The sequence below is a fragment of the Pleurodeles waltl genome, chromosome 4_1 (genome assembly GCF_031143425.1).
Source record: "Pleurodeles waltl isolate 20211129_DDA chromosome 4_1, aPleWal1.hap1.20221129, whole genome shotgun sequence".
In the NCBI taxonomy this organism is placed as follows: domain Eukaryota; kingdom Metazoa; phylum Chordata; class Amphibia; order Caudata; family Salamandridae; genus Pleurodeles; species Pleurodeles waltl.
Genome location: NC_090442.1, coordinates 608,507,468 through 608,523,724, shown reverse-complemented (window position 1 = coordinate 608,523,724; position 16,257 = coordinate 608,507,468). Strand labels below are relative to the sequence as shown.

The 16,257-nt window shown below is 47.3% G+C and overlaps 1 protein-coding gene across 1 annotated transcript in view; it reads right to left on the bottom strand.

Moving 5' to 3' along the window:
* The window catches only part of LOC138287178 (sodium-coupled monocarboxylate transporter 1-like), a 316,179-nt gene that overhangs the window by 157,145 nt on the left and 142,777 nt on the right, over window positions 1-16,257 (bottom strand). The window contains 1 exon segment of the mRNA XM_069227537.1: window positions 11,160-11,314. Within this exon segment, the coding sequence (XP_069083638.1) occupies window positions 11,160-11,314 (155 nt within the window).

Here is a 16,257-nt window from a genome sequence, read left to right as displayed (position 1 = left end):
AGGGGTTATCAAAATTGTGGTCCATTCCCAGACTTCTCTCACCACTTTATGATCAAAAGGGTATGCAGGGTGCCCGAAGCACCCCCCAGGCCTGGAGGCATGGCCTCCAGTGATCGCCAGAATCCTTTCTAACATGGACTGCAACCATATTCAGATTTGCACGCCGATACAACCTACTAAACTATGAATATAGCACAGTCCTGCTGTTTCCACACTACACACAGGAGGTGCAGGCAAAATGGCGATTCTTGGTTAGGGCAAGAACAAAACTGCAGACACTGAATGTTCAATACATGATGCTATTCCTAGGAAAATTGAGAATTCTGTCAGAAGGCAAATCATGGTGTTTCACACCACGGAGTAAGTCTGGAAATGGTTGGAAGAATGGAGTCCAGCAGAAAATAAGAAACTGTGACAGTGCACTCAGACCTGGGTGCCCCAACGCCATCCCGAAAAAAAGGGGCTCAACTGTGCCAGGAAGAAGGGGACAAGGATGAACCACGGATACCATGGGACCAGTGAACCAGGATTGGTCGACCACAATGAACTGTTTCTTAAACTGCCAAGGCGACCTGGAGGCGAGAGACGGCCATATCTGGTGCCTTCGAGCTGATATGTCTGTTTAGGGTCAATAACAGATGTCTTGAGCTTTGGAGAGGAGGGAGTTCTAAATCTAAAGCATAAGGCAGTAGGGAGGGAGATCAGAAGAGTTAGGCTGATGGGGGACTTTTGGCATATCCAGGCACACTTGTGTACAAGATTTTTATGGGGAAGATCAGTGAACGGCGTTTCTGCACATGTCTTCTCTTTTACCAAGCTAGCAGGGCAGCACAGACGGGGTCATAGGATTCTAACATGTAGCATTAACCCCTTCGCTGCCAGGCCTTTTCCCCCTCCTGTGCCGAGCCTTTTTTTGGCTATTTGGGGCAGTTTGCGCTTAGGCCCTCATAACATTTTGTTCACATAAGCTACCCACGCCAAATTTGCGTCCTTTTTTTCCAACATCCTAGGGATTCTAGAGGTACCCAGACTTTGTGGGTTCCCCAGAAGGAGGCCAAGAAATTAGCCAAAATACAGTGAAAATTTAGTTTTTTTCAAAGAAATGGGAAAAAGGGGCTGCAGAAGAAGGCTTGTGGTTTTTCCCCTGAAAATGGCATCAACAAAAGGTTTGCGGTGCTAAAATCACCAGCTTCCCAGCGTTCAGGAACAGGCATACTTGAATCAGAAAACCCAATTTTTCAACACAATTTTGCCATTTTACTGGGACATACCCCATTTTTACGATTTTTTTTGCTTTCAGCCTCCTTCCAGTCAGTGACAGAAATGGGCATGAAACCGATGCTGGATCCCAGAAACCGAAACATTTCTGAAAAGTAGACAAAATTCTGAATTAAGCAAGGGGTAATTTGTGTACATCCTACAAGGGTTTCCTACAGAAAATAACATCTGAAATTGTTCTCTACGTTTTACTCAGTAACTTTTTCCTGCAATGTCTGATTTTTTAAAGCAATATACCGTTACGTCTGCTGGACTCTTCTGGTTGCGGGGATATATAGGGCTTGTAGGTTCATCAAGAACTCTAGGTACCCAGAGCCAATAAATGACCTGCACCCTGCCTTGGGTTTTCATTCTATACTGGGTATACAGCAATTCATTTGCTGAAATATAAAGAGTAAAAAATAGCTATCAAGAAAACCTTTGTATTTCCAAAATGGGCACAAGATAAGGTGTTGAGGAGCAGTGGTTATTTGCACATCTCCGAATTCCGGGGTGCCCATGAACTACAGGGCATTTCTCAAATAGACGTCTTTTTTACACACTCTTATATTTGGAAGGAAAAATGTAGAGAAAGACAAGGGGCAATAACACTTGTTTTGCTACTCTATGTTCCCCCAAGTCTCCCGATAAAAATGATACCTTACTTGTGTGGGTAGGCCAAGCGCCCGCAACAGGAAATGCACCAAAACACAACGTGGACACATCCCATTTTTTGACAGAAAACAGAGGTGTTTTTTGCAAAGTGCCTACCTGTGGATTTTGGCCTCTAGCTCAGCCGGCACCTAGGGAAACCTACCAAACCTGTGCATTTTTCAAAACTAGAGACCTAGGGGAATCCAAGATGGCGTGACTTGTGGGGCTCTGACCAGGTTCTGTTACCCAGAATCCTTTGCAAACCTCAAAATGTGGCAAAAAAAACTAATTTTCCTCACATTTCGGTGACAGAAAGTTCTGGAATCTGAGAGGAGCCACAAATTTCCTTTCACGCAGCGTTCCCCCAAGTCTCCCGATAAAAATGGTACCTCACTTGTGTGGGTAGGCCTAGCGCCCACAAAAGGAAATGGCCCAAAACACAGCCCAAAACACAACATGGACACATCACATTTTTTCACAGAAAACAGTGCCTACCTGTGGATTTTGGCCTCTAGCTCTGCCGTCCCCAGGGGGGGGCAGAAATTGCCTAAAATAAATGTACCCCCCCACCCCCGCCCCGGGAGCGACCCGTGCCTAGCAGATTCACCTAAAATCAGCCGATTTGCCACCAAGGGGGGCAGAAATGGTCTAAATACAATTTGCCCCTCCAGGGGAGCGACCCCTGCCTAAGGGGTCGCTCCCCATCTCTAAAAAAACTAACAAACAAAAAAAAACACTAGAAAAATTTAGCCCTGGCGCCTAGAGGTTTCTCCCCCCCGGGGGCAGATCGCCTAATAACAATAGGCCGATCTGCCCCCAAGGGGGGAAGAAATGGCCTAAAATAAATTTCCCCCCCACACCCCCTCGGGGAGCGACCCTTGCCTACAAGGTCGCTCCCCTTGCGTGACGGCGCTAAAACAAAGATCCCTGGTGCCTAGTGGTTTCTGCCCCCCTTGGGGACAGATTGACCTAAAATCGGCCGATCTGCCCCCAAGGGGGGCAGAAATGGTCTAAATACAATTTGCCCCTCCAGGGGAGCGACCCTTGCCTAAGGGGTCGCTCCCCATCTCTAAAAAAACAAAAAAACAAAATTTGCCCTGGCGCCTAGAGGTTTCTGCGCCCCCTGGGTGCTGATCGGCCTAATACAAATAGGCCGATCAAATGGCCTAAAATAAATTTGCCCCCCCCCCACATTCCCCAGGGAGCGACCCTTGCCTACAAGGTCACTCCCCTTGCGTGACGGCGCAAAAAAAAAGATACCTGGTGCCTAGTGGTTTCTGCCCCCTTGGGGGCAGATTGACCTAAAATCGGCCGATCTGCCCCCAAAGCGGGCAGAAATGGCCTAAATACAATTTGTCCCTCCAGGGGAGCGAACCTTGCGTAAGGGGTCGCTCCCCATCAGTAAAACAACAACAACAACAAAAATTCCCGGTGCCTACTGGTTTCTGCCCCCCTTGGGGGCAGATCGGCCTAATTAAAATAGGCTGATCAGCCCCCCTGGGGGGCAGAAATGGCCTAAAATAAATTTGCCCCTCAGGGGAACGACCCTTGCCTAAGGGGTCGCTCCCCTTACGTGAAATTCACGAACAAAAAAAAAAACTCCCTGGTGTCTAGTGGTTTCTGCCCCCCTTGGGGGCAGATTGGCCACATAAAAATAGGGCAATCTGCCCCCAAGGGGGGCAGAAATGGCCTAAATATAATTTGCCCCCTATGGGAGCGACCCTTGCCTAAGGAGTCGCTCCCCACACCTAAAACACAATACAAAACAATTTTTTTTTTATCCCTGGTGCCTAGAGGTTTCTGCCCCCAAGGGGGGCAGAAAAGGCCTTAAAAAAAAATGCCCCCCCTGGGTGCGACCCTTGCCCAAGGGGTCGCTCCCTTATGCCAGTTTCATTTAAAAAAAAAAATTCCTGGTGTCTAGTGGGCGTTTTGACAGCCGGATTGCTTTCAATCCGGCTGCCAAAACGCAGAGAGAGACTTCAAAGGGAAGGAAATACATTTCCTTCCCTTTGAAGCCTCTCTCGGCCTCCCCCACATGATAGGAAGAGAAATGCAAAGCATTTCTCTTCCGATGCGATGGGGGAGGCTCTGTGACAAACAGCGCTCGCTCGCGCGCTGATGTCACGGGGGTGGGGGGGTCAGGGTGGAAGGGGAAGGGCTTCCCCTTCCATCCCTGCCTTTGGGAGAGTGGGGGGAAGCACACAGAGAGCGCTCCCTCTGGGCTGTGTGCCGAGGACGTAATGGTTACGTCCTCGGCACAGCAACGCTGTGCCGCATGACGTAACCACTACGTCCTCGGCACAGAACCGGTTAATGGTTTGGAACATAAACTGGAGAGAGGGTCAGATTTGTTTCTAGACATGATCCAGACTTGATCTTGTTACAGACACGTAGAGGGCAATAACTGCAGATTTATAGGTGGGGTTAGGGTCCTGGTCCACTTCGGGTTCACTTCTGGTACATGAGGGGTGGGTGCTCTAGTGCATAGATTTCTTCCATTGTCGGTCAACAGGCTCTGGACTGATCAGGAGGGCTTCTACACGACAATCCAGAGGAACTGCAGGGGGGAAAATAGTGGCAGTGTCCTTGTACTTTTCACCAGGCTTACAATTAGCCAAGTTGGAACGCATGGGGTCATGGAGGACACAAGCTCCCAAAGGCCTCATGACCATGGATGGGATATGAACTTGAAAATGCACAACAACATGGACAGGCTCATGGGGCTCCCAGAATGAGGTGATAGGAGACTGCACCACTTTGTAAGCACTTTTGGGCTTTTGGATCTGTGGAGGAACGCCCATGTCTGTGTGCGGGAATACTCCTATGTAGCAACCAATAGGGCTCACTCTCAAGACTTGAATATTTTTTCACTCTGATGTCAAATGGGGAGCACACACTTTCTGCCACATGGAATATCGGATCACTCCCAACTTATGACCACACTACACTCCATGAGTGCCTGGGGGAGGACAGAGTGGAGACTGGCATCTGGACATTAGGGGATTGGACACTAGAACCCAACTATAGCAAGCCAAAGAGCACTACTTTATGGAGAATTCCAGGTTGGTGGCTTTGGAAGCCACCATCTAGGAAGCATGCAAGGTGGTCATCAGGGTACAACCTGTAGCCATTAAAGCTAATAAACTTTGGGAGAAGGAAATGATGGTGCAGGAGCTGGAACAATGATTGGGCCAGTTTGAAGCAGACTGTATACAGAACCCTAGATGAGACCTGTCTTACCAGATTGAGCTCCTGCAAATACAATACAGACTCACAGAGGAGGAGGAAGCAAAAATGCTCTTCTGTGCAAAACAGCGCAATCCTTATGAGATAGGCAACAAGGCTTGCAAATTAGTGTCCTGGCTTGCACACAGAGAGGAGGGCCAAAGGTCTTTACCAGTCCAAGTTGTGCCTGTCCTGTCAGGAAGTGGAAGCATTTGTAAAAAATCTCCCTATCCCCATTCCCTTATATTTTCAAAATAAAAGGGAAGGTGATCCAAGAGGCCACGAAACAAATGCATTCATGGAGGACACCGGGGCCCACTAGGCTGTCTGAGGTATCCTTTAAATGCCTTTGCTGGACGTTCAAGAATCACTGACAAGGAAGTTCTATGCAGCCAAGAGGTAGGAAGCCCTAACCAGAGACCTTTGAATGGCTAACATTACCTTTATCCATGAAAAAGGCAAGCCACCAGAGAACTGTTCCTCATATTGACCCATATTACTATTAAATGTTGAGGCCAAGAAAATGGCCAAAGTACTGGCTAATTGCCTATACCAAGCTCATAAATGTTGACCAAACATAGACTTAGATGCCTTTATGAGATCCTGGTGCGGGCAGATGCTATTCAGGAGCTAGCAGTGCTGCTCATTCTCAATGCTGTGAAGGCAGTTGCCTCATTGCAGTGGCCCTACTTCTTAGCAGTCTTGGGGAAAATAAGGATTGGTGCAAAATTCAGGGCTTGCAATAAACTGTTATGCGCAGCCCCAATGGCAGGAGTATGGGGGAATGGCATGGTTTCAAGGTAGTTTGGCCTGGGTGGTGGAATTAGGCAGGGCTGCTCCCTTTTCCCTCTGTTGTACACTCTGGTGGTGGCGTCCATGGCTAACTGGGTATACTGTGATGCCCAACTTCAGGGTATTAACTAGGAAGCAGATCAGAAAGACATTATCTTCCTGTATGCTGACGATTTACTTCTTTATGTGACATATCCATAAACTCTCAGTGTCCCGGCTATTAAAAAGGTGCAACTGAAAATGCTTAACATATTTGAGGAAAATGCAGAGGTCTGATTAACCTGCTATAAATCAGTAGCATTTCCACACACTCCTTGGGGCCCCCGGTGACCTGGTAAGGTCATCTACAGTGGCCTGCAGAAGGTTTAAAAAACGTAGGGGTTTATTTTACTAAGGACTGCACAGCCTATATGCGCAAAGATCTGGTTAGAAGCTTGGAGGACTACAAGGCGGATGTTGATCACTGGAGGTAACTCCTCCTGTCTATACTGGACAGGACTGCACTCTATAATTGATCTCCCAACCCAAATTCTTTATAGGTTGCAGAATGCACCTAATGAGATTTCAAACTTCTTTTTCCAAAAGGTCAACAGTTTTACCACACCTGCAACTCTACTACTGGGCCTCTCAACTCCTAGTTGTGAACAATTGGGGATTTGCTGACATGCAGCAACCTTCACTTCAGGCACATAGGAGGGCCATGACCTCAAGAGGGGACCTCAGGGAACCTCAGTGGAGAGGGGCTAGGCCAGATCCGACCGTGGTGGCTACAGCTATGAAAATGTGTAGGAAGGCCAATCGGGCACTAGGTTGGCAGGGTAAACTCACCTAGAAACCTCTATGTGGGACTCTGACATGATGCTGGATGGTTGGTCTGAGGGGCTTTAAAAAATGGGACCTCCTGGGTATATCTAAAATACGAGCTGTATGGGGCCTTCAAGGCCCTATTGACATTCAAAGAACTACAACAACAATTTGAGTTAACAGATGCAATAGGCTTCCCCTATATTTAACTTAAACATGTGATGGCCAAGTAAGGGCGCCTCCTCAACTCTATGGAGGACAAATCTCCCTTGGAATACAGAATACTGGCAGTGCCACTCCACATGCATGCCACATCCCAAATATATAGAACTTCGATTACCAACATCCAAGGCCCATTGGAGTCCCTTCGACATACATGGCAAGTGGAGGCAGACTTGCAGGTACCATAGGGAGGTTGAATTTAGAGCGTGCTTCCAACTCAAACTGATGCTACTGCACAGGGATTACTTCTCCTGAATGAGGCTTTCCAGAATAAGGAGGATAGATTACGACAAGTGCTTGCAGGTCTGCCAGCCACCCTGGTCCACACTTTATGGGAAGGTTCACTGATTGGACCATTCTGGTCCAAGGTAGGGCAATTATTCTCAAGAATAATAAGGGTTTCGCTGGGTCTCACCCCACCGCTGGTGGTTTGGGGAATATGGAATGAGCAAACACTTTTGCGATATGCCTTGTTATTTTGCAATATAGCATTAATATGAGCAAAAATTGACTGTAAGGCGATCCCAGGAGTGGACCGTTGAGCTCAAAACAGACTGGTGCATGCGTGCTGAAGAAATGATTTACAGGGTATAAGGCTCCCCCAGAAACTCTCCAAGGTATGGTGTCAGTAGCAAGAACTAAGAGGTAAGCCTGAGAATACCCAGGTACTCCAATGCGGGGATGACAGCTTAGCCCAGTGTACAAGGACTGTGACCTCCGTGCAGCCTTCATGATGAACCGGAAGCCAGACTCTTACGGACTTGGTCCCAGGTAGACCTGCCATTCGCCTGTCTGTACTCCGGTCCGCAAGGCTATATTGTCCTAAATTGCATGTGGTGCACTGTGCTATGCCTAGAGATTGCTATTCATTTGATTCATTTCGTATTTTACATGTTCAAATAGTAAGAACATGTTACAAAAACATGAAGAATGAAAATCCTTTGTTTTGAGGCAAAAATATTTTGTTACCCATTAAAAATATAATTTTATTTTTTATCCCAAATTAACATTTTGAATTTTATGGCAAATGTCTCTAGTTTCAGAATCTGCCAAGTTGCTGTTTCCGACGAAATGACTACATTCATTAAACGTTTTTTAAGCTGACATTTAACTGATTGTAGAGTTTGTGAGACTTATTGCTGATAATAGTATCTTAGTAATGGAGAGCACTTACTGTAAGCTTTGCTCTTTCATCGCTTGCCTTGGGACATTTCATCATGTATAGTAGAAGTACTTTTAATATCACATTTAGCTTGAATAAGCCTATTGAGTTGCATGTGTGTATTTTATTGTGGATGGGTGAGGGAGTGAATGCAAGAATGAGTCAGTGAGTGGATGAATGGATAAATGAGTGTAGAGAAGAATGGCAGAGTGGATGTATGATGAGTTGTTTAGTACGTAAACTAACCAGTCATGAAAAAGGCACTTTCAATTAGACCTGTTGGCAATGCCAATACTTTTGGACTGGATTAAGAGAAAGTTTAAAATTCTGTCTTCTGTTACTCTGTCATTTTGATGAAAGTCTAAAATGAAAAAAACAGCCTGATGAAAATCGGCTGATGAAACATAATTTTTGAGAAAAGTTGAAATACATTTTCTTACCAATATATTACATCAAGAAGTGCATAAGTGTGGCACAATGGTTAGAGCAGCAGACCCTGATGCAGACATTTGGCCTGGGACCAGGGTTCAATTCCTGCCTGGGTTGGTCTTGGGCTCAATTCCCTCCGTCCAGATAATTCTTGCCTCAGTGCCTAATCTAATTAACGGGTTCCACTAACTTAATTGGCTTAAAATATAGTAACATTGACCTACCCACAATAGGCATATTTAATTTACTTGTAAGTCCTTAGTAAAGGGCCTGTACATTAAATGCTACTAGAGGGCCTGCAGCACTGACTGTGCCACCCACTACAGCAGCCATTTAAACATGTCTCAGGCCTGCTACTGCAGAGCCTGTGTGGCAGTTTTAAACTGCCATTTTGACCTGGCAAGGGCCCTAGTTGGCCCCAAGGACAGAGTCTATTGTATTAAAAAAGTTGGGCATGCACTTTTAAGTTTAACATGTCCCTGTAGTGAACAACTGTTTGTTTTTCACTACTCCAAGGCCTATCTCTCCCATGAGTTAACATTGAAACAGCCTTTAAGTGTAACTTGCAAATGGGAAAAGTTAGAAATCTGGGGTTTGGTGTCACTGACTTCACAATATAAAATCACAACTTATGGTGAAGTCGGATTTTAAATTGTAAGTCTGAAAATGCCACTTTTAGAAAGTTGGCATTTTCTTAATTTAACCATTCTGAGTATCTGCCTGTCTCTGAATACACGTCTGGGGTTGGTGACAGCTGGGCTTTGTTCATTCCCTATAGACAGTCGCACACAATTGGATATTTGGTGTAACTTAATAGGCCTTTAACAGGCTTGATGGAGGGATGCAGCTAAGTACTGCCACCCTTACACCTGAATAGGTCTGTTTCTCTCCCCACACAAAGGGCTGCATGCCCCTGAAGAGTGTCTGAGCCAGGGAAGGAAGAGTAGGGATCTTGTGATCTTCAAAGGCCTCTCTGAAATCTCCCCTACTTCAAAGGCACATTTGGGTATAAGTACTGGACTCCAAACACCTCCAAACCAGAACTTTACTGGAACCAAGGACATTCTGCCAGGAAGAAGGACTGCTGTGCTGCCAGTATAGAATGACACCCTGCAGCTGCATTGCTGTTTTGACCTTCTGCTTGCTGCGTGCTGTGCTTTAGGAAGGTCTGCCGCTTTGTTATTGCTTTGCTGTGTTGGCCTGCTGGCTGCTGCTTTTTGCCTGTAGTTAGAAGGACTGGACCTGCTCTCTTCATCCTAAACCCAATATTCTTCAAAGGCTTGTTGGGTTGCCCCCTGTTCTCCGTAGTCTCAGGGACATCAAAGACTTCCTGCAACTCTCCTGGTGCTGCTGCACTCTGCCATTTGTGAGTCCTACCCTTGCCTTAGGTGCCCCCTCAAGTACTGAGCATCTAAAGTGTGTTCTGCAGCTGATTTCTGCAACAAATTACACATCAAGACCGCAGTGTTGAAGCTTTGCTCCATCAAAGGTACTGTTTTAGCAGACCCTGCATCGGTTCTGTAGCTGGACTACACTCCATCACGGTCGGCCTGATATAGGCATGGCGGTGTATGGAGAGGCGAGGATGGTGGCAGAGCAGCATCCAGGGAGCCCGTTCCCTCCCGGAGCAGCGCAACGGAAAAGGTAAGTGCTGTCCGCGAGGGAAGAGGGGATGTGTGTGTGAGTGCATGGGGGTGTGCATGATTGTATGTGGGGGGAGGTGTGTCTGAGTACATGTCTGCGTGTGTGCATGTACGTGAATGGGTGAATGTGGATGTGGGGGGTTGGGGTGACCTGTATGTAGGGGTGGGGGGGTGGGGTGCAGGAGATAGTGAGGGTCAGGGTGGGGGGACCTGCATGGGGTTTTGGGGGTGGAGGGTTGGGGGGGTCGGTTTTCGGGGTTTGGGTTCAGGGGGTGGGGGTGGGGGTGGGAGCTTTTCTAGGGGCTTGGGGGCTGGGTAGGGATTGTGAAAAGGGGGGGCCAGGAATGTCACATACAGGTGAATGATTATTCCTGTCACCTGTATGCTTTCCAACAAGGATTCCCTGGCGGGGTAACTCTGGGTTCAGCGATATGGAAGGTGACATGTGATTATATGTTCCGGTACCTCCTGAATGATGCATGCCACCCTAGGTGGAGGTAGATGGGCTCATTCTCACAACACACTAGCCTGGCAGCATTCAGGGGAGTGAAACCAGGGGGAAAACTGGGAAGTTTTCTTGTACAGGTGACCATCACGAATTGTAAGACAGAGGTCAATATATGGAAGTTGGGTGGGTGTTGGTTTGTTCGGTACTCTATGCACAAGGTTCCTCTGATCATTATTAATGCCTAGAATTCAATCCAAATATTTAAAAAAAAAATGCATCCACTTCGGGAAGAAGTTGGCCATTTCTGCCAATCTAATGGAATGCGCTTAATATTTTCATTAATGCAGGTAGAATTTTAACTAAGTATAAATTGATTGGGAGCTTCACACTAATAAAGATTTTCAAATACAGAAATGTACATGCATATATTTTCAAATGCACCATAAATGTAAACGGTAGATAAAATAAAATTGAATATTTCAATTTTTGTTCAGGAAAACATGAAGCAAGAAACAAAACTTACTCCCAGAAGATTAATCTTCCTCCTTTATAGGAATCGTCTAAAATAGGATCAATGCCTCCTTTAATAATCACAGTCCTTACAATGATGGATGCAAACCCAGCAATCATAAATCCTATTTGGAACACGTCAGTCCAGATTACTGCTTTTAGGCCCCCCTGTCGGAAAGAAATTTTAACCATTAGACAACACGAATTCTCGACACTGTGCATCTAAAGCAAGCACCATGGAAGATAAAAGTGAGACCATCTGGGTAACTTATGAAATATGACTACTTTAAAAAATATAACAGTACTCTGAAATGGAATAGATAGCTACAGATGTGCGTTTTGTGTCAATAGATGACACTGCTTTACATAACTCAAAATCCCTGATTTAAAGTTAGGTGGCAGAAAGTAGTAAGTGAACCTTCTAACTAAAAAGGTAATTTCATTCAGCTGTGTCCATATTACACATAATAATGGGGGAGTGGTAGGGACATGCATACAATAGACATGCAGACTGTTTTTTGTGACTTGGGCACATATATAATGCACTGGGAGAACTGGGATGGGCAAGTGGGGCAGGCAAAGGACCAATTTGAAGTATTCAAACCAGAAAATTTTAAAAGACAATGGTCCATATCTATACTTTTTGACGTAAAACTGCGCTAACGCAGTTTTGCGTAAAAAAAATTAGCGCCGGCTAACGCCATTCTGAAGCGCCATGCGGGCGCCGTATTTATTGAATGACGTTAGCCGGCGTTAGCCGCCGGCGCCGTCTGGTGTGCGTTAAAAAAAACGACGTACACCAGGCAGCGCCGGCGTAGGGGAAAATGGAGCTTGGGCGTCAAGAAATGGGGCAAGTCAGGTTGAGGCAATTTTTTCGCCTCAACCCGATTTGCGCCATTTTATACGACTCCCAACCCCCATAGAAATGACTCCTGTCTTAGCAAAGACAGGAGTCATGCCCCCTTGCCCAATGGCCATGCCCAGGGGACTTCTGTCCCCTGGGCATGGTCATTGGGCATAGTGGCATGTAGGGGGGCACAAATCAGGCCCCCCAATGCCACAAAAAAATAAATAAAAAATACTTACCTGAACTTACCTTAATGTCCCTGGGATGGGTCCCTCCAGCCTTGGGTGTCCTCCTGGGGTGGGCAAGGGTGGCAGGGGGTGTCCCTGAGGGCATGGGAGGGCACCTCTGGGCTCCTTCAGAGCCCACAGGTCCCTTAACGCCTGCCTTTTGCAGGCGCTAAAAAACGGCGCAAAAGCGGCCATACGTCATTTTTTTTGACCCGCCCACTCCCGGGCGTGAATTTTGCCCGGGAGTATAAATCCGACGCACATGCCTCGGAGTCGATTTTTTAGACGGGAACGCCTACCTTGCATATAATTAACGCAAAGTAGGTGTCCACGCTAAAAAATGACGCTAACTCCATGAACTTTGGCGCTAGACGCGTCTAACGCCAAAGTATAAATATGGAGTTAGTTTTGCGTCGAAATTGCGTTAAAAAAAACGACGCAATTCCGGCGCAAACGGAGTATAAATATGCCCCAATGTTTATGAGCTGTATCACATTTGTGCTTGACACATGCGTGAAAAGGCTGTTTCAAGTTATACTAGAGCCCGGGGATGTTGGAGTTGTTGGGTGTTGTACTGACTCACGGAAATGAACAGAAGGTAGCCACGATAGTATTCTACTCATTCCACTCACAACACACTGCCAGAGGTCCAGGGGCAAGAGTAAAGTGGGTGACTTGTTTAGGACAGGAATTAGCGAGCAAGCAATGGGAAACAGCGTTTGAAATGGTCGAGAAAGTTTCCAGAAATTCTAAACTACAGAATATGCAATTCAGCTTTGTACCTCAGACTTACCTTATGCCACACCACATAGCTTATATGTGCAGGGGAGCCACGTCAAAATGCCCAGGGTGCAGAGGGACTGAAGCCCACTTTTACCATATGGTGTTTTGCCACACTCATCTGGGCCATGGTCAAAGGTGGTTGAAGTAATCTAAAGTTTGGTGGATAAGGTCCTTGTTGCTGAGCCTCAATTATGCTTACTAGGTCTGATGCCACAAACAAAGAAGAATTTATACAAGATTAGATGTGTTTATCTGGCGTGGACCCTGATAGAGGCGCATCACTGTGGCCTGGAAGACGTTGGGAGGACAGATATCAGTATCTGGCTCAGAGACCTGAAACAGTGGAGCAGAAGGTGACATGCATTATAAACTCTGTATACACCTGATTGGAAGCCAGGTCTGAAGAACGACCACCTTGAGCCAATTGAATGGACTCATAATATGTGGTGTGTTAAAGTTGAACTCGGTGATGAATGTTGTACAGAGGGACCTCTGTTCTCTAGGGGCAAGCTGTTGTGTCAGGGGCCCTGGGCCCAAATGCTAAATAGATAATGCACACAAACGCATGGTTGGTGAACTGGTAACTGGCCTAAAGGCACGTGCGCCCAGCCCCCTTTCATAGGCAGGGTCGCTTGACTGATGACGCCTGTGATTGAGGGGTGAGTGTGGAAGCCTGCTCTCACAGAGTGGCTGGTGGAAACACCAGTACGTGTCCAGCAGGAGACTACATCCCTCCCAACCTTTATTGAAAAAAAAAACACCAAGTCCAACCTGTGGAAAAAGAATAAACAACAAAATAAAAACACCAATGAGTCTCTTAGTCTCTTCAGGCAGTCCCCAGGACAGAACAGGATCACTGTGCAGGTGCACCAGGGCATAATGGCACACATACGTAATTTAACCAGACAACTCTGGGCACAAACGCAGTGTGGATGGAGTCTTGATTTGTGACTGCCGGTTCAATCAATGTCCACTGATGCACTGTTGGTCATTCCTGCTTGCTCTTGTGGTATTAGAGTGGGTGTTAACAGTTCAATGGGGGCTGGATCAGCAGTGCTGATGGAATCCTCTGCAGAGGTGTCTTTGGAGGTGCCATTTCGTCAAGGACGGCAAACCTGCCAAGACTGGGATGACGGTGCAATATTTGGACATATCTCTCTCTCAGGTTTCGTGCCTCCCAGAACCTGTCGGTGGAGCAGCTTCAGACTAATCTCTTGTGCCAGGATTCACTTGGAGGAACTTTCTTAGGATCTTTTTTCTCTGGTTTGCCACGGGACCTTGTGGACTGCGCGGGGCCTCTCATAGGCCACATGAAGGTGTTGCTATGGAACCGCCAACAGGGCCACGGCCAAGTCGCTCGTGCAACCACAAGGATTGGTGTGTCATGGTCAGTGTGCTCTTGCCAGCAGGACTCAAGCCGACATGGGACCTAACAGATGGTCCCCAGGTGATTGGTCTCCCACTGCACTGGGAATGCCTTGTCGGTCCCTTGGTGTTGATGTTTTGTAGGCACAAGGCTGCACTCACGTGGTGAGATGTGCCTTACGTGATTCTGGTGATGTATATGGTAACGATGACTTTCTTACCAACTGACAACTTGTGCTACGGGTGGCGAGGTCTTGCTTGGAGTGACTATGACTGGTGCGACTTCGTAGCCACCTGTGACTCTTCTTTGGCATGTGCAGTCACTAGCAGGGATGTCATTTGTCTCTAGCAGCTGGTGACAGGTGACTGAACAGCTGAACTCTGAAACGTGGGGCTGGTAAGTGGTGCAATTGTGCAGGCGGCTTATGTTCGGTACCCTTGCTTGGCTGTCTCCAGTGATGTCACTGCATCCCGGTGGCTGGCTTCTGTAGATGGGTGGTGGTACAAGTCCTCGATCTTGAACACATTTCTTCACTCCACTTGCACACCTGTGGTTATCATGATCTTTCATGTGGCAGGTCTGCCACATCTCTTCTCTTCTCTTCTCTTCTAATTGAGATTTGCTGTGCACTTTGCCAGACTGCTGCTGTACCAGGAAGGACTGCTTGGCAGCCTGGAGCCTGCTTGGAACTTTTCAGAGGCCAGCCCTCCTTTAGAGCCCTGCATCACCACCTGAACCCAGGACTTCAGAAGTGACTCCAAGGGCTGTTTTAGCTGATCTCCTGTTCTGAGCCACAGGGACATGACAGGCTCTTAAACCTGCACCTGTACCCAGACTGAGTGAGTCTTGAACCCCCAAGAGATCTCCATCCATTCCTAGACCCTTGGTTTTGGTGCTAGAGGTGCCCAGGTGGCTATTTTTCAAAAATGAGGACTTGCTATTTTGAACCTTAAACTTTGAAAAGTTCACAGCCCAATCAACCAGAAACTGAATTTCTCACTGAGACATCATGGGTTTTCTCTTGCTGTGGTGGCCTATTGCTACTGGGTTGCATGCACAGCAGGTGCCATGCAGGCTATTTGCAGATGTGACAGGGGGCTGCTCAGGGTAGGTGCAGCCTTTTCATCCACCCATACACAGCTGGTGCAGGAAGGTCCTTTAGTGTCAGTGTGGCAGGGAGGCTTGGCTTGTCTTTTAACCAATGTAGCACTTGCATGTTGCACAAATACTGTCACTGCATGTGGCATCACATTAACCCTAGACCTGACCACCCCATGCAGTTTAGTTTGTGTGGTGCTTTAGCTGTGGGGTCATGCTGCTCCTCACCAGCGCTGTAATTATTTTTCTGTGGGTGGGAACACTACTGGGTGCAAGGCTTCCCTCTCTATTTGTCGGGCCATCACAGGAGATGGACAGTCTCAATGCTGGTGCGGAGGTCCACCACTAGGTGGCGCTGCAGCCACTCATTTTGATGACGGGACAGCTTTCCTGAAGCCTCGGGTCATTTCACCCACACGGGCGTCACAGGAGCAGATTTGAGGAAAATACTGCCATGCAGGCGCACGGAGTGGCCTCTGGCTTAAATGCAGCACTCTCTATCTTTTCTGGTGGTGATGGTAGGCCAGCTGTGGATGGGGAATTGAGGCGAAGGAGGTTGCTTTCTTCTTTCCTCTGGTCAGTGCAGGTGTGGTCTATGTGCACCAGATGGTGTCTCTTCGTGAGCAGCACAGTCTGTTTTGTAAGTGCGGGGGTTTTTCACTCACCACGGGGCAGCCGGCTTCGCCGTCCCTGAGTGGGACTCAGCAGGGTCACCCTGCACAAGTCACTTGATGATTGTGCTTTCACTTCCCCAACAGGGCAGTGGCGGCCCGTCCTTTAGGGCAGAGGG